Source organism: Salvia hispanica, chromosome 1 (assembly GCF_029641045.1).
Source record: "Salvia hispanica isolate PSC_SH4W2 chromosome 1, Shi_PSC_v1, whole genome shotgun sequence".
NCBI classification, from domain to species: Eukaryota; Viridiplantae; Streptophyta; class Magnoliopsida; order Lamiales; family Lamiaceae; genus Salvia; species Salvia hispanica.
In genome coordinates, this window is record NC_142692.1 from 49,121,651 (window position 1) to 49,146,012 (window position 24,362).

General features: G+C 35.7%; 2 protein-coding genes across 3 annotated transcripts; both read left to right on the forward strand.

Annotated features, from left to right (window-relative positions):
* Positions 1-7,411: 7,411 nt before the first annotated feature.
* LOC125185474 (uncharacterized) lies at positions 7,412-10,736 on the forward strand. Its single transcript, XM_048082004.2, has 8 exons — positions 7,412-7,742; positions 8,311-8,378; positions 8,805-8,871; positions 8,964-9,112; positions 9,212-9,279; positions 9,456-9,524; positions 9,946-10,046; positions 10,145-10,736. The coding sequence occupies exons 1-8, from the start codon at positions 7,494-7,496 to the stop codon at positions 10,430-10,432; spliced, it is 1,059 nt and encodes a 352-aa protein (XP_047937961.1). The 5' UTR covers positions 7,412-7,493; the 3' UTR covers positions 10,433-10,736.
* Positions 10,737-16,980: 6,244 nt separating this feature from the next.
* Positions 16,981-22,637, forward strand: LOC125217521 (uncharacterized). 2 transcript variants are annotated; one of them, XM_048119036.2, is made up of 3 exons: positions 16,981-17,295; positions 20,061-20,888; positions 22,299-22,637. In XM_048119036.2, the coding sequence occupies exons 1-2, from the start codon at positions 17,223-17,225 to the stop codon at positions 20,882-20,884; spliced, it is 897 nt and encodes a 298-aa protein (XP_047974993.2). In that variant the 5' UTR covers positions 16,981-17,222; the 3' UTR covers positions 20,885-20,888; positions 22,299-22,637. The 2 variants fall into 2 exon arrangements, with proteins under 2 accessions (XP_047974993.2, XP_047974992.2); XM_048119035.2 differs by lacking the exon at positions 22,299-22,637 and having other exon boundaries at positions 20,061-21,036.
* Positions 22,638-24,362: the final 1,725 nt, after the last annotated feature.

Sequence of the window (24,362 nt, forward strand, 5' to 3'; positions counted from 1 at the left end):
AGGAGAACAGAGAGCCTAAGCCACGACCAGTGGCAACTACCAGCAACAACTACCCACCCCTAAAACTAGAAAGCTGTAAAAGTTTTAGAGATTCAGCCAATTTACCTGAGCGGAAACCCTTCGTTAAGGAGAATCCGACTTACCTCAGAGCCTGTACCGGAGGCTGAGCCTTACTCTGACGAGCCCACCTCCTTATTTTGCGACCCGGCGCGCCCAAGTGATCCCCCCGTGGCTCTGATACCACTGTAGGGATCAGATCACTCGGGATTCGCTAATTACCGGGACCTCTTTATTGATTGATCTCTAAGATGGCTAATCTCAGAAATTACAAGCCAAGTACAAACGGTGATACAAGATTACAAGTAATCTAACCCACTGAGATATCTAACAATTACAGGTATCAAACCCTAATTGAGGCCCTAACACTTCCAAGATTTCAACCAATCTTGAATCCAAGTCCTTGCCCAATTAGTACCTGCACACTCAAGGAGATATATCAGTAAACCAACACAAGATCCTTTCGGATCTTAGTAGAAACAAACAAATGCAACAAAGACAGAATAGTAAGGATATGGCTCAGGTCACAACAGTGACTACACTAGGCCAAGGACCTCCCCACACGCTTCTACCACAAGTCACACGATGAGAAACCTTTGAATACTAGGTCAGAAAACCCTAGCTACACCGAATGTCACCCAGACTATCAAACACTCCACAATCACCAGCAACTCACAAGATCCTCTCATGTACTCACTTCTTGACCACTGCTCTTCACCAGATTCTAACCCTAGGTGAGAATCCTTCAAGCACTCTGTTGGAAACCGAGAAAGTCTCCAAACTCAAGATCTAAACCGATAAGATCCACTAAAACAAGGACCAATCGGTGTAACCCAAAGATATGAGGAGTTCACCGGCGAAGTCGCCTGAAAACAAGAGAGAGAAAGCAGTGACGGAGAGAAAGTTCTGGTGTGTGAGAGGAGAAAGACTAAATCTGAGTAAGTGAGAGGTCGGCCTCTCACTTAACAAACACATCACAGAATCAACGGCCACAAAGCTGGATCCAGGTGAGAGATACACGTGGCAGACATCGGTGCAGTCAAGGTAAGTCATGGATCAAGCCGGGTTGGGCCACCATTACAAAAACATTGGGCCACAACATTTAATCAATTGGGTCAGGCCCAATGCAAGATTAAATACTTAAGGTCCAACTAAAAGTAGACCATCAATATTCAACAGTGATGCTAAACAACAGAAGCAACGACGGTATCGAAGCGTGGGTGTATTTGCAAGAATCGGACATGCAATTTTTCCGACAGGATAAAGAGATTCTCCTGCTTAGTGCAAGCAATTCAAGAATATGAGTATGATATTTGTTTATGAATAAGTTGATGTTTTAATAATGTATGTGTGGAGTCAATGGACTGTTGAATGTAATCTATGTATTGAGAGTGTGTATGAACTGTTTCCATCCTCTACCTCAAGCCCTCGTCCCAATCGAACGACGTCGCGAACCGGCTCGGGACCCACCCGCACCGGCTCCCTTCTTTTCTCGTATAATGTTCTGAGGTATAAAGATATGCACCACCTCCACTCATAAAAGTTTTTTACAAAATTAGTCTATGTCTAGTTTTAGAAAGTTTTTCTCTCTAATGAAGTATAGTTCTCATTTAACACTAATTCACTATACCAATTTTGCATTAAAATTCGCGTCGTCCATCGCAAAAACTATTTCTTTTGGGCAGATAATATTATGTATTGAGATATATCTTGAGTATGCTATCATTGTTAACTGGGGTTTTTCTTGTAGGAAAGAGGGCTTTCCCTTTTGTTGAAATAAGTTTTCCATGTACTCGCTTAGTTTCGTCATAATTGTTTTCAGCCAAGTAATTACGGATTTGGTGTCATGCTACTTATGCAGTTATGCTGACATATTATCAAGAATTTACGGACCACTCACCTTTTGGTCCGTAGCTAACAATCTCATAGTAACAAATTTGAACTACTTAATTCCTTTGAAACCATGGAGCCGGTGTGGACGGAGTATTTGATTGTTCCTTGGTAATAGTAGTGTTATACGTAAAATGTAGTTTGAATATTTGGAATTGTGTAAATGAAGGTGCGAAGGTGCAATGGAGCAAGCAGGAAGGCGAGGAGGTACACTACGCTTCCCCTGCCACTTTAATAATGTAGCAACCATTAAATTATTCACACACTCAATCAATAGTTGTAAATACATGCTAATAACACTTTGTAAAGATCATCACATCTTATTCTTGATGGCAAAGCAAGCCATCGAACAGGTAATTCATCATCTCTTTTTTTGTATTTGGAGAGAGATAGTATATTTTTTGGTTGCTCGTTATGTTTTGGAACCACCACGAATTAGAGTGTGTATAAATTTATTTTTCTCACGAATCTATATTTCTGGGTATAATCTTATTTTCGGTAGAGTTACATGTATATGAATGAAAGTTGACTGCTAGTTTGATGATGTGAGTAATAATGCAAAAATCTATTGATTATGGGAGTTAACCATGTACCGGAAAAGTTTGATGATGTGGGTATAATCCTGGACACGTTAACCGTGCTATGAAGTACGTAGTAGTACAACATTATGGGAGTTCCACTATCTTATCAATTGTACAACACTCTGTTCGTACGAAAATGGAGTACTACTACAATTCAAACCTCATCAAATTTGATCCAGTAGATATCAATAGATCAGCCAACTTACTCGACTTTTGGATTACTTTCGTACTAACTTATTAAATGCATTTGATATCAACCGATAAAGGATTACTTTTTCAGTCATTTATTTCTATTTTCATCCGTTTCTAGAAATTTATCACCTTTCGCTTTTAGCATTTTCTTATAGTGGATCATACATTTCACTAACTCATTCTCACTCATATTTTATTACAAAACTAAAAATATATAAAAGTAGAACCCACGTGTCACTAATTTTTTCAATCCACTTTTTATTTCATTTCTTAAAAACCATACCGAATCAAATGGTGACTTATAAGGGATGGAGGGAGTACTCCTTTCTGTCTTCAATAGATATTACTCACTATGTCCGCTATTAGAAGTCTCATTTCTCGGTGATACGAGTTTTAAGAAAGGTTAAGAAAAGTGGGTGGAAAAAAATTAGTGGAATATGAGTCTCACTTATATATATTAGTTTTAAATGAAATGTGAATGGAAGTTAGTGGAACGTGGGAACTTATTTATCATTTATGGTAAAGTGAACCGGATCCCCTATTCGCAAATGAACTAAAATGGAAAAAATGAGACTCCTATTCGCGGATGGAGGGAGTACATATTTAACGGTGCAAATTATAAAAAATTATTTGAATTTATGAAAAAGAAGTAAATGAAAAAAAGTCAATATCTTGTTTTTATCTATTAATTTTATAATAATTGTAGGTATAATAAGTTAATATCTTGTCATTATCTATTAATTTTATAATAATTGTAGGTATAATAAGTTAATAAAATGTGGAGTATAATCTATTTACCAAAGTACTAAAAAATAAAATGAAATATTTATTGGGAACGGGAAGTAAAAAAACAAGAAAAAATTCAATTAATCGGACAAACAATTTCTGAGCTAGGTTAGTTGGGTTTTGGCTAGGGTAGTTTAGGCAATTCTGTCTCGTCATTTTTATAATACTTGATTTTGTTCTACAGTATCATTTAGATCGATTCCTCAATTTTATTAATATACTAGCTCCGTTTCACTAAATATAAAATATATTTTTATGTGTTTTGAAAAAATAATAATAAATGAATTAATGAAAATGAAGAAAAAGTAAAATAAAAGGGAATAATGGAAAATATAAATATTTTATGTATAATAGGATAGAAATAAGAGCATCCACAATGGTGGCGAGCGGGGCGGCTAGCTGATTCCCGGTGCTGTGCAGTCTGCTCGCCGAACCATTGTAGGCGGCGAGCGCCAAATCGGCGAAAAAATAGGCGAGCGTTGGCCGATGCGCTCGCCGATTGGCTCACCGCCATTGTAGGCTGGCGATCGGTGAGCGACTTTTCTTTTTATTATTATTTAATTTCCGAAACACTATATATACGCGATTTGAACGTCATTTTTCATTTGCACCGCTTGTTTTAACGAGTATTCTCTCTCTCTGAATTTCTGTACAAGAGCAATAAGCGAAATGAGTAACGCGGGTGATAGTGGTGGGGATGCTGAGGAGGAGTTCGAATGGCAAGTGTTGGAAGAGTTAGAGGCCTATACGATCCACGAGGCAGAGCGGCTGTTAGAAAGGGCCTTGCAGCCGCCGCCGCCGGTACCTCGACCCGTTGTCCACCGCCAAGCAGTGATTGATCGGGAGCACGTAGCTGAACATCAACGGCTATATGACGACTACTTCACAGAGCAGCCGCGGTTTGGGGACAACCTGTTCAGGCGGCGTTTTAGGATACACATGGAGGTGTTTATGCGTATCGTTGACGCTTTGGAGCGTCGATATCTGTGTTTCCACTTCAGGCACGATGGGGCTGGCAGACCCGGCCACTCAGCTATTCAAAAGTGCACTGCGGCAATCAGACAGTTGGCCTACGGAGGCGCGGCAGACATGTGGGACGAGTACCTCCACATTGGTGAGACGACTGCCCTGCATTGTCTGAAGTATTTCTGTCAGGGCGTCGTTGAAATATTCGGTGAGCAGTATCTTCGAAACCCTACCCCCGAAGACTGTCAGGATCTGTTGTAGATGCACGGGGAGAAGCATGGGTTCCCGGGGATGTTATGTTGGGACTACCGCAGCGGAAGACACGGAAACCAAACAGGTCCTAGAACGGATCTATTTAGGTGATTATGCATTCGACTCCAATTTCATGCAATTTACATAGATCTATAGATATAACATCAAATAAACACATAATCATGCATATTCGATGTAGATTCGATTGTTACCTCATAATCCATCATTGGATTGACGTTGCTAGCTGCACCACCCGGAGATCCTTGGTTTATCGACCACGAATCTTCCGTACTATTCCCTCGTCCTTGATTCTCCATCCGTGTGGGCGAATCTTAGAAAACCAATTAAATAACTTTGAATGAATCTAGGGAAACCCAATACAAACACCAAATTGTCTAGATCTAATCCTATGAATTAGGATAGATCAAGAACAATAATCAAAACCTTAATTCTCCCACTACTATGGCTCGAAAATCGAGACCAAGAGGAAGAGGAAGGAGGCGCCGATTTCTAGGCACTAGGGTTAGGGTTTTGTGTTGTCTTGGATTGTGTGCTAGGATTTTCCTTTCATTCATTATTTATAGTGGACCTTATTGGGCTAGTAAGGGTATCCATGAAATGACTTAAGTGTTGGGCTCACCCATTAGATAAATTACTAATTAAATCAAATGACCCATGATTTAATATATTATCAATGGAATATTATTTTATTCCACTAAAGAATAATATTGCACTCCCACTTAAATCACCAAATTACAAATAATTTGGGTCCATTTTATTTTATAATATTTCCCGCGTTTAAGATTATCTTGATCCATCAATTTAATTCTTTTGTCTGCTATGTGACTAGAATTAAATTAATTCTCCAAAGAGTTTTTCTAGTTTGAAACTTTATTTATTATTCGTGGAATAAATTCCAACTGCGCAGATTTCTGAATAATAAATTCCTCTTTCAAACACCTCATTGGGGATCACCCTTTTAGGGATTTAATCATACCACACTGAGCACGCGAATTCTATGAAATAATATTCCAATACCTTCATGTTATTCAATTACTACCACCCAAGATATCATGAACTTGAGTTACGTACAAACTCTCACATATTGATAAGTCAAAGTGGTGTTTGATTGAATAAACAATATTGATATTAATATCATAAACTAGAAAATACTAAACTTTCTGAAATATATTCTTTCAGTAGATAGCAATAAAGAATACATTTCGGATTAGATCCTTTCAGTGCTTTACCACACCGGTGTTACTAATCTCTTCTTAGGTAAGAGAGAATTATCACAAACACCGCAACCATACCAATAGGTAGCTAATGCCTATCTAGGTTGTGAATACGTTTTTCTTCTTACTAGATCTTGCCAAGTCCCCTACTGGAAAACTCATGAGGAGATTCATCGCATTTCCCTACTTGACCTTCTTAGTAAAAAGCCTTAGACTTGTTTATTATATTTCAATAATAAACCATTATATTATATTATTTATTCTCATAAATAGGTAAACAAGTGGACGTGGCGTTTCTCGTATACATGCACAAGCTGACTGTACAAAGGCATGTACGCTCGAAGCATCTTTTAGTATACAAATCCCAACATGTTAGGCAGCATAGATTGTATGCATTGGGAGTGGAAAAACTGTCCCGCTGCCTGGAAGGGGTTCTACACCACCGGCTACAAGGGAAAGAATCCCACGATGATATTCGAGGCCGTAGCTGATTATCAGCTATGGATTTGGCATGCATATTTTGGGGTAGCCGTGTCGAACAACGACCTCAACGTCCTCAACTCGTCGCCCCTTTTCAACGAGTAGTGCCAGGGCGTCGGTCCGGCCATCAGTTTTGTCGCCAACGGCAACCGGCATGATATGGGCTACTATTTGGCCGATGAGATATACCCTAGGTGACCCATCTTTGTGAAGACGATCAGATGCGCAAATGAGGACATGAAGACCTACTTTACGGAACGGCAGGAGTACGCGGGTAAGGACGTGCAACGCGCATTTGAGGTGCTCCAGGCTCGATGGGCGGCAATTAGGGGTCCAACGCGTTTGTGGCATGTCAACTGCATTGCTGATATAATGTACGCATGTATTATTATGCACAACATAATTGTCGAAGATGAAGGTGTACAACTGACTAGTTGGGCCAACGACGATAATGAAGCCGGTCCATACCACGGTGTGGCCGCCGCCAACGTACGACGGAGGGTACCTCACGATGAAACCGGCCGCCTCCAGGCACATGCCGACATGCGCCAAGTGGATGCTCATATTCAACTCCAAAAGGATTTCATTGAAGAGTTGTGGGCGCGGAAGACTGCACGGCGATAGTTTTTTTGTTTTATGTATTTTTTTTTTAATTTATGTAAATTTTTTTAGGACGCACTTTTTTTAATTTAAATGAAATTATTGCATTTTCCCGTATATGTATCGTAAATTTAATTCTGTATTTTGTGTTTAATTCCGTAAATTTAGTTGTTTTATAATTTTGATTGTTGTGGCTAGCCTATTGCTTGTCCTGATGATGTGGCAAGAGGAATTTTAGTGCTAATAATAAAGTGGCAGGAGGAGTCTGTGGCTAGCCTATAGCCGGCCTATGACTAGCCTAAAGCCATCGTGTATGCACTTTAACATTAAATTATATCATAGTAGAATTAACAATATAAACAGTGGGACAAGGTGAATTTGAAGATTTATTAATGGGAGGCAAGTCAAGATTGGAAACTCCGTAAACCAGAATTTCCAGGCTACTCTACTCAATATGTTGTTTCTTCGTCACCTCCTAATCGGCTGCCTATTAGTCTTGGCGGCTTCTCACCAAGAATCTGGTGAGTGGACCTGCGAGCCCGACGACGAGGCCCGAATCTCCGCCCACTTCAGGCCCGGGATCGTCACTATCGACGGCCGCGCCGACGACTGGGCCGACGTCGACGGTTTCGACTTCCCGCTGCGCCCAGCGCTTGATCCTGATCAAGATAAACAGTACAAAGCGGGAAAATTGACCGTTAAGGTAAAACACTCACTCAAATTTGGTAATTGTTTCTTAACTTCCAACATATGAACTTATTTTCGTATTAGTTGTGATTGCAGAAACTGTTTTAGATGGGAATCTATAGTTGCAATTGGAATGGAATCGAGGTTTTTCCGTTTTATGCATAGATGGATCTACAGCTTTTGGTGGTTGGAAATGTGACGTTTGGGAAAAATAAAAAATCTTAGCATCTGAGTTCTGATTTTTGTTTGAAGTTAAATTGAAGTTGAATTTGGAGGCCTCTAATAGTTACGAGCTTGTTGGCCAGCTCAAATAGATGGGATTTCTTGTTTCAGATTTACTCAACTGGTAATTTCAATGTTGACCAATAGAACTTTCATGTGCAAACAATACCTCTTTTGTTGATTTTGTTACCAAAAATATTTGCATTGTCCGTCTTTGTGAATGATCATACACAACGAATCTGTTTTACCAAGTTGCGTATCGATTTTTGGATTTCAGTTATGTATGGTTGGAAATGACGAAGCATAGATGTTTTTATGTTTCTTTTGAGATGTGATATTTATAGGTTGATAATTGTATATAGGCTTTGCATGATGGAGCGGATGTTTACTTCATGTTGCAAGTTCCTGGAGATTATGTATACTCCAAAGGGTGAGTTGCCTTTCTCCATTCATGATCCTACAGCGGCTTGATGTGCGTTTGAGTAACTGAGTTTACTGTCTTTTTTAGAGCTCGGATTGCGGCAAGAACTTTTGGAAAAGTAGTTTTGTATCCCCTGTTTTTGGTTCTGTTATTATATTCAATATGGTTTATGTTAATTTCTGCGGAAATCCGGAAACGAAGTTCAATGGCCTTTAAAAATCCATCCAAATGCTATACAGACACATGATCTGAAACTTTTCTGTAGTTGATGTCATTAGCTGAGTTTTGCTAGAAAGGAAAAAAGCCTAATATTATTATTTAAGTATTACTTTATGTTGCTCTTACTTCCGTCTTAGTAATTTGATCTAGTGATAGTGACTTATTACTGAAAACTGAATGCCTCTTCCCATTTCTGTTGGATTATCAATCATGCAGTGATGACCATATGTGCCCATCAGTAGCTTTGATGTTTCAAGTTGGAGAGAGTGCTACTTATCATAATGTACGTTGTATACTTGTATACCAGTTTTCATCTACCCTAAATGTTTTTTTTCTCATCTTTTATCTGACATGTGTTAATATTTTTGAAACAAGATGGGTGGATGCAAGGAATCACCCAATACATGCAACTACACGAATTGCCGTGGCCATGAAGTTGACATCATGCACTTCTCTATTGGAAACTCTATTCCAGGAAGATTGTATGGTGGCAATTCCATAAATGAAGAGGGTAAAGAAGACAGGTAGAGTCAATAGCATTCCCCTTCTAATCTTCTATACAGGGCCCCATTTTATCACTACGATAATTAACCAAAGGCTATTTCTTGATTTGTCTTTTACAGTGTAGGTCTGGTTGATATGTTTTCCTGGAATCCACACTGTCGAAACATAGATGGTAGTGGTCCTTCAGGTATATAATTTACATACACTTACATGATATCAATATATATGTAGCATTTGGAGCTTCCAGTTTCCTTCTTTTTCATGAGCTTTGTATATATTTTCCTAATTAATCAATTGAGCAACTTTATAGGGTTTATTTGTAGAGTCATTTGACACAAGTTTTCATTTTGATTCACTTGACAGGAAATAGTTCTGCTGCACAGAACGACTGGAGAGGTGCATGGTGGCACAGCAGTTTTTCGACCAATACGGGTTAGTATTTCTCAAATATGCAAAGATTATATTCTTTTGTTTTCTTTCAGGCCCACTTCATGGAGTGGAGGTAACTCCAGAAAAAATGCAACGTTTTTTTGCAGTCAATTTATTGTAAAAAGATACTTTTGGTTCATACTCCCACCATTGTTGTTCATTTGTTTGTTGGTTTATATCTAAAGTTAAGTGTTTCATATATATACTTTTATGTTGCATTAATGATTTCCGTTTAATTCCTATTTGTTTGGATCTGCATATTACTTTATATCTTCTTTTGGTATTGCTTTTTACTTATTAGTTTTGAGAAAATATAAGACATTATTCTTCTGGTAATATAGCGAAGAAGACTGAAAACATCAACGAAGTTTCTCTACTAAAGATGACATGTTTCTTATAACACGCATGATACGTCAACTGACAGGATATATTGAGGTTGATAGTCCTTATGGATCATCTGGTCAGAAAGGCACATATTACTTTGAATTCTCTCGGCCTTTGCGAACCATGGATCTTCTTCAACAGGTTTGTCTCATCTCTCCAGTTAAATCTGTACTTTATTTGAGTCACAGTGCTGGTATTTATTAGAAGCAAGAGTTATGTGTTTTTTGGTGTGAGTGCAGGATGCCCAATTCAGTATTGGACAGTCAAGCAAATTCTCGGCTGCACTGTGGTACCCAGGTGAAGGAAATCCATGGCATGGTGAAGCTCACTATACAGTAAGCTGTGATTGGGTGGCGATGGACGTGGTTCGGGGCTATTCCACACATAAGGAAGTAGGATCTTGGGATGGAGCCAGTGCCTTTGCTTTTGTGATTTCTGTTGTTGCATTAGCCGTCTCCATCTTTGTCGGTTATTTATTGGTTTCCAAATCAAAATCCATTGATTTTACCCCAATCGACCGCCTATGAATTCTTTCCTTCCATTTTGTCTTCTGCACTCTTGATTGCCTCTCGTCTTTTATACTTGATCCTCCATTTTTGTTCTCTCTCTCTCATCACATCTTCACACACAAACATATTTACATCTACGAGACTATGAAAGTCTGTAATTCCCATTTATTTGTTAGAAGAAACTTTGGATGCTCTTCTCGATGTGTACTATTCCACAGGATTGTAAATATCTCCAATTTATGGAGATATGAAAATGGTAGTTAGATTGTAAAGTAACAATCCAAATTTTTGTTGTAATATGATATGGTGGTTTGAAACCAAACTTTGGTCGCTTCTATTAATTAGTTTATTGAATATGTATGTGTATTACTATTAGTTAAAAACCAGGCTTTGAAAATCTGAAAAAAAAAATCAAATAGACAGACAACAGTTAATATACAGCCATTAAAACAATTTTGTTTGCAAAAATAGAACTGAACGCTGCAGACATTATTACCACACTACTGCAAGGCCAACTCACATAGATACGCACTATTAGTTTCTTCTTGTTTCTCAATAATTTGCTCATTTTGTACTTAATGAGGTCTAAAGATAAGGCAAAGTTATTGAACTATTACTTGCCTCATCGTATGGTAGGGGCCTACAATAATAACTCCACATTCAAGATAACTTTCTTTGTTTACAAAGAGAGAGTTTTCAAATTTCTATAGAATTAGTCAATTAGAGTTGAATTGACATCCCTACTCGGTATAACTGTACGGTTTGTACCATGAGAGCTCAGCCGTACACATCAACAAAATCAGTTTAATATATGCATTAATTGGAATCACATTATTCATTCTACTCTAACGCTATCAACAACAAATGGGAACCAAACCTTCTAAAATTGAATTAAAGTTCCAATGAGATGGTGGAGTTTAGACTTGAATTCGAAAAGGTCATCATTGTCTTATGCCGTATTTTGGGCACGATTTACTAAGCATCTTAGCATACTCTGTACTCGCTTTACTAAATACTTACTTCGTTCCATATTTTCAAAGATCTGTTTCAAATAAAACACGGATGTTAAATGTATTGCACTATGACATTACTTTTCATTGCTCAATATGCATGAGAACAACCTCAAAAAGCACTACTTTATTTTAACAACTCTGAATTAATGTCTATTACAATGTACATAGAGATCAACCTATATGATCTCTATAACCTGGTGCATTGGCTTTACCAATAGTGAGCAAGATGATTTGAATGAAATTAGTTTTGCTCAACTCATTTTCCCTTTGATGCTCCTCAAATACCATAGCACTAAGATTTTTGTCATGTTATGTAAATATACAAACATATCAAATTCTAGGTTTAAGATGGAGTATGTGTAAGTCTTATTAAATTTAATAGCCACTGAAAGCATTTTAATACTTATGAGGACTCTTCTTGATGTCCCATTGAATTCGAAAATTGAGGTGAAATTGATATCCTTTTCATCGATTTCTGATTGATCCTAAATATCACCACCAAACCAGAATCTGCAAGACGAAGAATTAATCTTGGGCAATGTACTTACCATATTTCCCTTTCCAAGAGCATCCTCTCTCAGTTTCTTAATCATTGCTCAAAATTTTAATGAATGTTTAAGTATATTTAATTTTTATTTTATACATATAATCATGGAGTATTTATTAAAAAATTATTAGCTAGACACTTCAATCCATAGAATGAATTTGCAATTTGATATGTCTAGAGTCTAGACAAGGGATTTCTTTTTGCTGTTGTAGATCATTGGAAAGGGAAAAAAAAAAAGAAAAATAAGCGTGGAAGAGTAATGAATATCGGTGATTTGGGTGTATTGCCGCCCTATTAAAAACTTATTTATTCTCTATATTGCCCTTTAGATTTAGTCACCTTGTATGCCAGGAGCATTTCCAACCATTTACACTAAATCTAAATTCATTTTAGTGTAAATGTCACATCAAATATGATTTTACTCCAACCATTTATAGTAAATTCAAACTTAAAAGAATATTCTCTCTATTATACCTTTTTTAGTCATAAAATTTGAAAAAAAATTGGGTTTAAGTTTAGTGTAAACTTAAAGATAGGTATTTTTTTCTCAAAAACCAAAAATGGGATTGGTTTTTGAGTACTATTAGAGCTAAATACCTATCTCATTTTAAGTTTTAGTGTACCTTTGGAGATGGTCTAATATTGAATCATTAGTTACAGACACGATATTGATTAGGGAATAACGTGAAATAGCTTCACTTATGGATATAATGTGTGCCAAATAATTATACAATGCATATTCACAGTAACACACATCCCAGTTTTTAATTTAATTGGATACTTACAAAGTTATATAAATGTGATGTATAAAGGAATTTAATGTAGGTGGAAAGGAATAAAAGAAAGGAATAACTGCAATATATAAATAAATACATGCATTGGTAACATGGGAAAGCTCTTGATTATTGTGTAATCAAGTCACGCACAATAAACGCATGCTTTAGTCTTAATTTTATAGATTTTCTTTTTATGTTTATAAACATGTTAGGTTTTAATAATCATTATTAACATATGAACAATTTTTTTCCAGGGAAAATAGGATTGAAAATTATGAATGTAAGATCAATTTCGTTATAGATAATTTGTATTAATAGTCATCAAAGCTTTTAAACATGAATGCTACTCCCTCCGTCCCGGCTAAGATGACACATTCATTAGCCGGCACGGGATTTTAGGAGTTATTGATTAATGTGTTTAATTGGAGAGAGAAAAAATGGGTGGAAGTATTAAAATAGAGAGAAAAATAAAGATGAATATTTTAATAGAGGTGAGAAAAAGTGGTTAAGTGTATTAATTGGATAGAGAAAGTTTCCAAAAAAGTGTGTCATCTTAGTTGGGACAAACTAAAAAGAAAAACGTGTCATCTTAAGTGGGACGAAGTAATATATAATAATTTTTTTTTCAGGGACAAGGGCATTGGAAACTGATTTATTGATCTGCAAGTGCTTTGTCAAAATATTGTACTCCCTCCGTCCCACATTTGGAGTCACTTATTTTTATGGCTCAGATTTTAAGAAAGAGTTAAAGTGTGTAATAAATGAAGTGAGATGGTGGAGTTGGTTGAAGGTGGGTCCCTTTTGACTTTTGATTTTTGTTTTGATTTATTTTAATGTAGATAATGACATTTTTATGTAATTTTGATGAAGAATGGGGTAAAATTGTATGACCAAATATAAAAAATTCTAAAATTGACTCTTAAACTGAGACGGACTTTTATGGTAAAAAGTGACTCTTCATCTGGGACGGAGGGAGTATAGAATAATTTTCTTTACCTAAAGCCTATACAAACCTAGATGTTGCAGACCACAAAACACAAAAGTAATCTATACGTAAACACAAATAATTAAATACAGAAAAGAGATAATTACACATCAGCTTCATATTTCCCGTCTAAAAGGGCAGTATGGTATTTTTACCAAACTGTCACTTTAGATTAGGATAGATAGATTTTTAACAAGCTTTGGACTCACGCAAAGAAGGTCAACCATCTGCTAAAATCACACAATATATGAACTCAAGTTTGGTGTCAACAATGATGAGCATCATAACGCATCAGCAGTAACAATCAATCCAATTTCAAGCACTGTGCAAATTTCAAATCAGATGGACAAAATCCAATAATCTGTCGTTCCCTAAATTGTATTTTTCGCCTCCTAACAATGTCAAATGGCCAAAATCTATCGTTCATCAATGACTTTGATTTTGAATTTCAAACACCGTGCGGATTTCAAGTCAGATGCACAAAATCCAAAATCAGTCGTCCCCTGAATTGTATTTTTCGCCTCCTAAACAATGTCAGATGGCCAAAATCTATCGTCCATCTGCTAAAAGCACACAATGTATGAACTCAAGTTTGGTCTCAACAATGATGACCATAGTAACGCATCAGCAGTAATAATAGATCGAATTTTTAGCATCGTGCGATTTTCAAGCACCGTGCGAATTTCAAGTCAGATAGACAAACCAGAGATCAAAGTGGGTAAAGCCACGGTTGAGGTTGTGTTGGGCATGGTGCTGCCAACCATCATCAGTCTGGTGTCACCCTTTTAAACAAAGGTTTTTGGTCTTAAAAACCATAAACTTTTCCCGAATTCTATTTTTTTCGCATGAACTTTCAAATTTGTTTTTAAAACCATCAACTTTCGATTCGTATGCGATTTGCCAACCCGACCTGAATACTCAATTTCCACTTAAATTCTGGCACGAAATTGTCCAACGTGGACACCGTAAAAATGATTGGGCAACGGCGTCGTTTTGTGCATTTAAGCCCGATTTAACCTTCGTTGGAGCATTTTCATACACAAGCTATCCCGAGTCTCCGCGTTCTGTGCGAACTTCACCTTCGCAAATGTCCCTTCCCCAATCGTCCGCCCCACCTCATACTTCCCCACCTTCCGCACCACCATTTTCGCTACTTTCCCCAATCAAAAAAGCATAAAATAAAGTGGGATTTTGATTTTGAATTGGAGTCGTGGAAGAGGATGAGGTTTGGAATTTTGATTTTGAATTGGAGTCGTGGAAGAGGATTAGGTTTGGTAAAGTGGAAAGAGAAATAACAGAGCAACGAGAATTGAAAATGGAGTTGATTGGAAAATGATTTTATTCTATTTTATTGCTACCTTTAACGATGGCGATTGATTGTCAGCAGCTGGCTTAGGAGTATGAAAATAGCGATTAATGAAGAAGAATGTATGATTTTATCATCTAAATTGGGTTTTTATTATATACTCCTCCCGTCCCAAGATAAGTGACCTACCTCTTTTGGACACGAGATTTAAGAAATGATATTTAAATAAGTTAAAGCGGAGAGAGTAAAGTATGAGAGAGGGAAAAGTAGAGGAGAGAAGAGAGAATAAAGTAGGTGGAGAATAAAATAATAGAGATGACTTTTTGCTAAAAATGAAAATAGGTCACTTATATTGGGACACCCCAAAAAGGAATACAAGTCACTTATCTTGGGATGGAGGGAGTATGAAAATAGGATTCATCTATGATTTTCATATTATTATATACTCCCTGCTTCATTGGAAATATATACGAAAATCATATTTACTATTGGAAAATAGGATCGAATAATAAGTTTGCCTGAGTCTTTTCTTCATCCTTCTTCAACTTCTTTTCATTTTCAGAGCTTTTCTTCTTCCCTTTTACCCAATGTAGGAAATACTTATAGGAAGATTTCATGTGCTCTACTACTCCACTAAACCAATTACATAGCAATTACATATAATTTATGATTTATAATTTTGAAGTCTTTATTTTATTTTATTTTATTATAATATTTATAATGACAGTTTTATAAATATTTTCAAAATTCCCTTTATATATATTTATAGATTTTCATCTCCCAGTTTTATTTCTCTCATATTTTCTTTGTTTCGAAGTTATGTATCCAAAATAATACTATCAATTTATATTATTCATTTTTTAAATTAACCATACCGTAAGATTTTCAACATGAGCCAACGTATCTTATTCCTCATTTCTCTACAATTTGGATTTTGGATATCAACCTAATTCTCAGTTTCCTGGAAATTCCCATTTTCCTCTAAATATAAGTCAAATTCATACTTAGGTCTAATTCCAGGAAACTGAAAATGGGAATTTCCAGGAAACTGTCGAAACAAACATTGCCTTAGTCGCTGAACACAGCCTTCAGTTTTTAATTATGTGGGCTAGTCTGCCACAATTCTCAACAAGTCTCATTATGAACAAATAAATTCATCTCAAAGAAAGTGAACAGACCCTTAAAATCCATAAATTCACGATAAACTTTTCCGAGTCTGTAAATTGAAACAAGTGTTAAGAGTTTGATTATCATATCTTCGAAGTGAACCAACAATTAATTGAGAAATAGATTCAGCAAGCTTATAGTTATACTATAAGCCACATGTCCCATAAAAATAATCTTATTTTTCATTTTGATTCGTCTTACAAAAATAACTCATTTCTATTTTTGGTAAATCTTTTCAACTTATTAGGTGGATCCCATCTTATTTTCCACTAATAATACATCAATCACTTTTTCTTTCTACATCTTAAAAATGACTATTGCCCTCGAAATTAAAAAAAAAATGTTTTTTTCGTACAAACTTTTAAATTGGTAAATAATAATATCACGAACTTTATCCGTGGTTGTTATTTCCCACCAGCAACAGATTCCAGCTACATGACATAAATGATGAGTTCGTGTACATCTATAATAACGAAATCCTGAATCCTGAATCACGAACTCAACTCAACATCCATGTCATTTTAATGTAGTCGGAATCCGTTGCGGTGGGAATAACAACCATAAATAAAATTTGTGATGTTATTTGCCAAGTTAAAAATTTATAAGAAAAAAAAAACAAAATTTTTAAAAAAACTTCATGATATTAAGGGTCAATATCTATTTTATTGTACTACAATAAATTTGTGTATAGTTAAATCCTTTAGAAATTAAGGGTGAATATCTATTTTATAGTACTCCTACTACAATAAATTTGTGTATAGTTAAATCCTTCATAAATTAGGCAAGAGGATAACGACTCATCGTTATTCAACATTGGCAGTTAACTGCTACACGCCCCCCAAATTTCAATTCTCCCATCATCAAAACTGCAGATCCTTTTCTTCTTCGCTAATTTCTCATTTTCTACGTTTCCTATCAAATCCATGGTAAAACTAGTCAAACAATCGCGATGAACTAGTATTAGAATTTTGGGGTTAGGTTCTCCACAATTACTGTTGGATCATCTCTGCAATTATGACGATTCTGCTGAAGAAGAGAGTTCACTTCCTGCTGTTTGTTATTGGCGTCATTGCTCTCAGCATCACTGGTAATCTATTTCTTTACTTATTTCCGTGATTTTTATTCCGTCGCCCCCTAATTTTTTGGTCTATTCTGTGATTTCGAGATTATACTTTCTACTGTTCGATTTGCTATAGTAGTTGCTCTCATGCTTTAATTGCTCAATCTGAGTGCTGATTGAAAGTTGTTGTCCACGCATTGTGGAAGTGACGCTCTTATTTAGGATTCCAAATTAGTGTTGATGCACTCTCTTTAGGGGTCCCGATTAAGGTAACAGAGTTGATATTTCTGGAGCTCATCGACCATTATAAACCTACTCTAAGATTGGAAATTTCGAGTGCTTGCACTTTTTATGAACTAGTTCTGAGATCTCTTTGATTAGAGAATTTGGAAAATAATTCTGCCATGATTAGTTTGACATTTACAGCGAAAATTGTTTCCCACGGTTTTAAACAAACGATGGTAAATTGTCATGATTCCGGAATTCCATATACACCAAAATCTCAACACAAACATCCTCTAAGTTTTGCTTGCCTGGAGATTTCATGAGATGCAACCATTTATCACACTAATAGCACAAGGGACTCTATTTATTAACAGCAGTAAGCATGAGAAATAGTGTTTTGAAGATTGAATCATAAATGTTCTATCATGCTTAGATTCAATCATTCAAGTAGCTTTGTATGTGTACAGTAGTATCAAAAAGCATATGTAATCTTTGGACAATCTAGTACTAGCTGCTCCAGATTTAACAGCTGTAATATTCGAACGTTCCAGATAGCATAAGATCACTTTTGACGATAAATCGGTGCTTCTCATTCTTAAAGACATTAATCCGTATTTATTGATATTCAGTTCATTGATAAAAATTCATCCTTTAATACAAATTCTGTCATGCCCAATAATATGGTAAGTCCCAAGCATGAATAGTTGGAAAAACTTCTTAAACTGCTGCAGCCGCAGATTTTTTACTAAAGTATTTCGTGTTTGTTATGTTACGCTAAGTCGGTTTAACCAAAATTAGTTGCTAAATATGTGGCATAGGGTTCATAAAAAGATAACGCCTCAGACAATGAACTTAACTTCTGTTTCATAGACGCTAATTTGAGAAACTCATAAGTCATAACATCTTATTGAGAGCAAAAGTCAGCTACCAGTTAATACTCTCAAACCACTTCAAGGTGTCTGTCTAAATACCTTTGTAGGTCTCAGTTTTCAGGGCCTTTGTTCCTATAGGTTGGCTTAAAGTTTTGACTTTTCGTTTCCTTCAATATATCCCAGCAAACTTATGCATTGTCCTACAAATTAGATTTTTTCAAACCTTTGACTGTTTTTATGTATGCCAAGTTACAAGTTTCAGTCAGCCACTTCTTTGTTCAGTTTGTTTCTCCATCTCATTGCTAACCACCAAAATTCTACACCTACTCCTTTGAGTCCTTTTGTATTTGCCTGAACATCAAAGCATATATTACCTTTTTTGATCAGAAATTTGAATTTCTGTCGTCTCCCTTTCATTCCACCTCCCCCCCGCTTCACTTTGCACTTTTTGGCTTCATGTTTCCCCGGTAGCCATATAAATCTTTTTTTTACCAATTTCTTTTATTCTTAATTTCTGTTAAAGAGAATGCTGTAATGATTTTATCCTTGGTTATTTTGGTATATCCTCCATTGACCTACAGCATCCTGTTAGCCACTGATCAAGATTCCTCATACTTAATCGTTTCATCATCATTGAGCTGGATTTGTCATCAAAACTTGGATCATGCTTAGTTTTATTTATTCATAACGCAATTATGAGCATGTGCATTTTAATAACCTATTGATAAGTTGATATTACTATCATTCTATTAAGAATCCCTCTTCATCCATCTAAGATGCTATTAACGTTCTCCCTCCACCTTCCCTAATTTTCTGAATTTCTGGATTAAGGTTTGCTTATGTGTTAAATTATAAAGAGTTTTAGAAAGATTAAGATCTAAGCAACTTAGAGTTCTTGCCTTTGTGTAAACATAGGTTAGCCTTTCTTGTCAATTGCTCATGTTCGTATCTCTGTAGACGTTTCATGTAACTTTCCTGAAATGATCATACATGGCTAGACATCCCAATTAACAGTAGCTCCTGTACTAGTATGATTGTCGCACATCTTGAGGTTCTATACTTCTATTGAGATCTGTACAAGTCATTCTATTGAGGTTCCAATAAACTGCTCATGTTTCGTATCTCTGTTGACTTATTATGCAACTTGCCTGAAATGATTACATGGCTAGACATCCCAATAAACAGCAGCTTCTGTACTAGTATGATGGTCGAACAGCTTGTGATGCTTGGAAGCGTATAAAGTTGATTAAGATTAACGAAATACCGGAAAATAACGCAAATAGAGTGAAATTCTGTCGATTCTCTCTTGAATACCGGATGAACAGAGAAAGGAAAATGAACCTAGCTTTATATTAATCAAAATTCAACTTGAGAATACATTAAAAAATCTCCTATATATAGACTAACCAAGCCCGTAAACTAAAGCAAAAGGGATAAATAAGTAAAGGCCATAACAACTAAAATAACAATTAATTAAACTACTCCTAATCACTCTCTATTGCCTTGCATCAATGTGAGGATCAGATCTATCTTAATTATATGATTTATAAACTATGATTAAATTAATCCACTTTTTCATATTGCAATCAAACTGATCACTACTTTCTTAAACTCATTTTGCTTATGTGCATCTTTCATTCTTTCTATATGAATATATTAGTACTATATCTTACTTTATAATCTCTTGTTACACAGCTGAAAAATGTAGGCAGTGGGTTGGTAAAGAAGCTGCATCAAAAAGTGGGCAGTTTACTTTCTTAAATTGTTTTGATGGAAGTTCTGGAACCCTAGCATGTGCAGTTAAAGAGGGTGTAAAACTTTATTTCTATAATATCCGGTCTCATCATGTGGAAAATAGAAGGAATGAAGCAATTGAGGCTGCTCTGGCTGATGCAGTTGCACAAGGCATGGCTGCAAAAGATGCGGCTAAAGTAGCCCAGAAAGAAGGAGCAAAGGCAGCAAAACTGGCAACAAGAAAAGCTAAGCGTATTATTGGCCCAATAATATCTTCTGGATGGGATTTTTTTGAAGCAGTGTACTATGGGGGTACAGTAACAGAGGGTTTCCTTCGAGGCACAGGTACCTTGTTTGGCACATATTATTTTGGTTTTATTGGAGAGGAAAGGTTTGGGAGGTTCGGTTACTTAGTTGGAAGTCATCTGGGCAGTTGGGTGGGTGGAAGGATTGGGCTGATGGTGTATGATGTGGTCAATGGAATTCATTACATGATGCAGTTCCAACAGGCAGATACCCAAGGTTATGAAGATTCTTCAAATGATAAATTTTTTCAGCCTGATGATGGAAAATCCATTGAGGCCGAAGATTCCTATCTGCAAGGATCAACATTCGGTGGTGTCTCCGATGAGCCTAATAATATTGAGACTCCAGCTGATGAGCCCAGTAACAATGAGTCCCCTGTGGATGAGAACTTTGATTCTACACAGAGTTCTAGTTCCGAGGAGTACAACAACTCTGAGACCCCTGAAGATATGAGCTTTGATGCCCATGAAGAATTATAATCAGGTCAAATGAAGTCATTTACTTGAATGCTTTATGAAATATAAATCATGAGATAGATGTTGTAAATTTATTATGGCAGCTTATTCTGTACTAGAACTTTCATTCTTGTTTCTTTGAGTTTAGATTATGAAATTATCTTATATGTAGTTAATTTCCTTGAGGCTTTTTAGGAACACATATTCATAAGAAACTAAAGAGTTTCAATAGTCTTTGAGCTCATCTTTGTCTGAATTGCCATCTGAAGATAATTAGAATAGACTTTTGTGATGTCCATTGAAATCATAAAACTCCCAACATGCTCATGTTAATGAAACAAAAAAATTAGCTAAAGTATTTATTCATGTTTAGCAATTACTGAGTAGTATTAAATCATCGAAAAAAACTTTTGTAAATCTTAATCTAGCAATCTTTTGATTTTATTCATCTATGTATATGCTATGATGTTCATGTGAGTTTGGTTTTAAACAAAAAAACCAAACTTGTTAGGAAAATGAAAACCAAACTGAACCATGATTCTCACCTAAATTTGAATCAAATCCAACCATTGTTTTTCGATTTGGTCAGTTTGGTATTAGGTTATATCCAGGTTTTTTTTTTACAATTTCCCCCCTGTTTTCTCCTAGGCTTGATTTCAGTAAAGAATAAGAAAAAGCTAATATTCAAATTTTCAACACTTCTCACTCGGTGAGCAGCATCAAAATTATCAAACATAAAACTAATGTATGCACATATATAATTATACTTGTAGGTTTGGGTTTTACACTGTAAAACACCGAAACCAACTGAACTTCAAGAACATCGAAACAAATTCTGGCTTAAAGTTTCAGTACAGTTTGCGCACTTTAGGTGCGACAAACATAGATGAAGAGATGATCCATGACATTGAGCCACAAAATTGACACTATTCTAGGTCGAACAGGAAATGAACTTGATTACAGTGTTGCTACTTCCAGATCAAAGTCAGAGTTAATGATATATATGTGAATTGGATTTCTATCCTGACAAGACTTCCATAATTTCTTATTCTGAATTCTTATTTCAGATCCCTTTGTTTCCTCTTCAAAAATTTGCTGGCCTCCCAGCAGATTTTAGTTGGTTAAATTATGTTTGGTGCTGCCTCAAAATTAATGCTTCTTGCTAATGTTATAGTTGCATTGTTAATGGTAATATTTTGTCATGTAGCCGAAAACAGGCAGTGCCATTTAAGCATACTTTTGAAGCTCACTTGACAGTCAGAATAGATGAAAAGGCCTTTTGTCTTTGTTATTTATGAACTGTGCAATTTCTGTTATGAGAGGCAATGATGCGAGCATTTATTGCCCTGAATGAGATCAATTTTTGAAATAGGAAAGATGAAAGAAAACGCAAACTTTTAATTGATATGTGCTTTTGTTACCATATGTCAAGTTGCAGATGTGGTAGCAATGTTGATTGAAGATAAAGACTACAGAAAAAAAGGTCTTAATCAGTGGGGACATATCAGGTATGCTCATGTCTTTTCTTGTGGTTAGCACGCATTTATCGTGAGCCGGCCATGGGCTTGACTTAATCCACGGCCAGCCAAAATGGGACAGACAGATAGGCCCCAAGATGATGGTCTCTTATAGATTTCTCACAATAATACATCACCAGTAACAGTGTACTTGCAATTTCCTCATAGCATAAAAAATCTTGCTTAAATCTGCTGTTGTTGAACAACTGTACATGTTGTTTTGTTGAAAATGGTGGGTTCAACTGTTACGTGTTGCAAAATCAATGAGTTGGTGTAATATATGTGCGCTAGAAGTTCCCAACTCGAGTAGAACACACGCGTAAAAAAACTTAGTTGATGTACTTGTGCACTGACATACCGATTATGGTTAAGTTCTGAAATATGTTTGAAGGCTGAATGAAGCTAAGTTTGCTCCTAGGATGCAGTACCATGTTTAACAAGATTAATCCTAAGGTGAACCAAATTAGGGCTTGTTTTAGAGAAGGCTATTGGAAAAGGATTAACCAGTGATTAAATAAAGTTGGCAAAACAAATGTGATGTCGTTATAAGCAACCCCACTCATACTTGTCTTCATTATTGTTCTCCAAAGGACCTATGCCTTTCTTGAAAATAGACCAAATATTATAAAGTGTGTGTTTATGCTATTATATGCTTTTTCATCCTCGTCGAGTAGTCGCATTACTTTTGCTTCTCTATTATAAAAAGGTCAATGCAAAGGGTGGGAGATTTAAAATTGGCTCCTTTAATTTAATCATAATCTTACACATATACTATTTCATACATGATGTGTTGATTAAATCACACATATAAGTATTTATGCTTATCATATTTAGCATATCACTGGAACTCTCTGGCTTCTAAGACTAAACTCTACATGATTTGTGGTCTTCTAAGTTTATGTTGTGTTGATTGTGGTTATTGTTGGGCACTATTTTTGAACCAAAAATTTGATACACATAAGTGAAATAATTAATTAGAAATAAAATTGGAGAAAGATGCTATGATCCAATCAATGATGAGCACTAGCATAGAAAAGGGTAAAAGGGGAGGAAGACTGTGATAAGAGCCATTGAAATTGTTGAAGGAAAGAAAAGAGAAAGGGTCACAAAGCATCGAACAAGTTGAAAAAAATAAAAGATGAACATTCTGTTCATGATGTGAGATGTCAACATATGTAACTAACTGTGATAATGGCCATTCAAATTACACAAGGCCAACATATCTTAATTATAATATACCAAAAGACTAAAGAAAGGCCATTGCTCTTTTATATATGCATGTTTCTATCACTGTTAAAGAGGTCCGACATTTTATTTTGATATGTTAATATAGCATTATTGATATATATGTATGCAATATAAATCTTTAATAAGGGTTTCAATTGGGGTATTTGACTTGCCTTTTTATTTTCTTTTTAAATTGCATTATAACAGAAGGACAGTAAAAAAAAAAATATCTTGTTCTCTCCAAAGTCCAAACATAATAAAAAAAATTATCCGCATGAACTAAAATACTATAGTACCTAGTTTCGGTCCCATCACAGTGAAAATAACTATTTAGAATCATAGTTGTATATTAATCCTTGCAGTTGGTGAAATAATAAAACAAAAAAGGAGTTACTTGTACGTAAGTATCTCTAGTTTTAAAATAGTACAAATGTGTAAGTTATCATTCAAGTCTTTATATTAACAATCAACAACTTAAGGAATCAAAAACGCAAGGTCGTATTACTCCCCGTTTTACAAAAATCAAAACATTTATTTTGTACATGAGATTTAACAATGCGATGGTATTATATTTAGAGAGTTGAGTGGTGAATAAAGTACGAAAAAGAATAAAATAGGAAAGAGTAATTGTGTTATACTATTTCACTGAAAAAATTGAATCAACTAGGACATTCCAAAAATATATACAATGAATTGCTAGTTGAATGGAGGGAGATGAAAAAAAAAATCATCTCATACGACTGATCAAACACCCTGAT

Excerpts from the sequence above, each read along its gene's own strand:
- LOC125185474 (XM_048082004.2), top strand. The coding sequence starts at position 7,494 with ATGTTGTTTCTTCGTCACCTCCTAATCGGCTGCCTATTAGTCTTGGCG. Across the intron at positions 7,743-8,310 it reads CGGGAAAATTGACCGTTAAG|GCTTTGCATGATGGAGCGGA; the intron begins GTAAAACACTCA and ends AATTGTATATAG. Across the intron at positions 8,379-8,804 it reads GATTATGTATACTCCAAAGG|TGATGACCATATGTGCCCAT; the intron begins GTGAGTTGCCTT and ends TCAATCATGCAG.
- LOC125217521 (XM_048119036.2), top strand. The coding sequence starts at position 17,223 with ATGACGATTCTGCTGAAGAAGAGAGTTCACTTCCTGCTGTTTGTTATT. Across the intron at positions 17,296-20,060 it reads CATTGCTCTCAGCATCACTG|CTGAAAAATGTAGGCAGTGG; the intron begins GTAATCTATTTC and ends CTTGTTACACAG.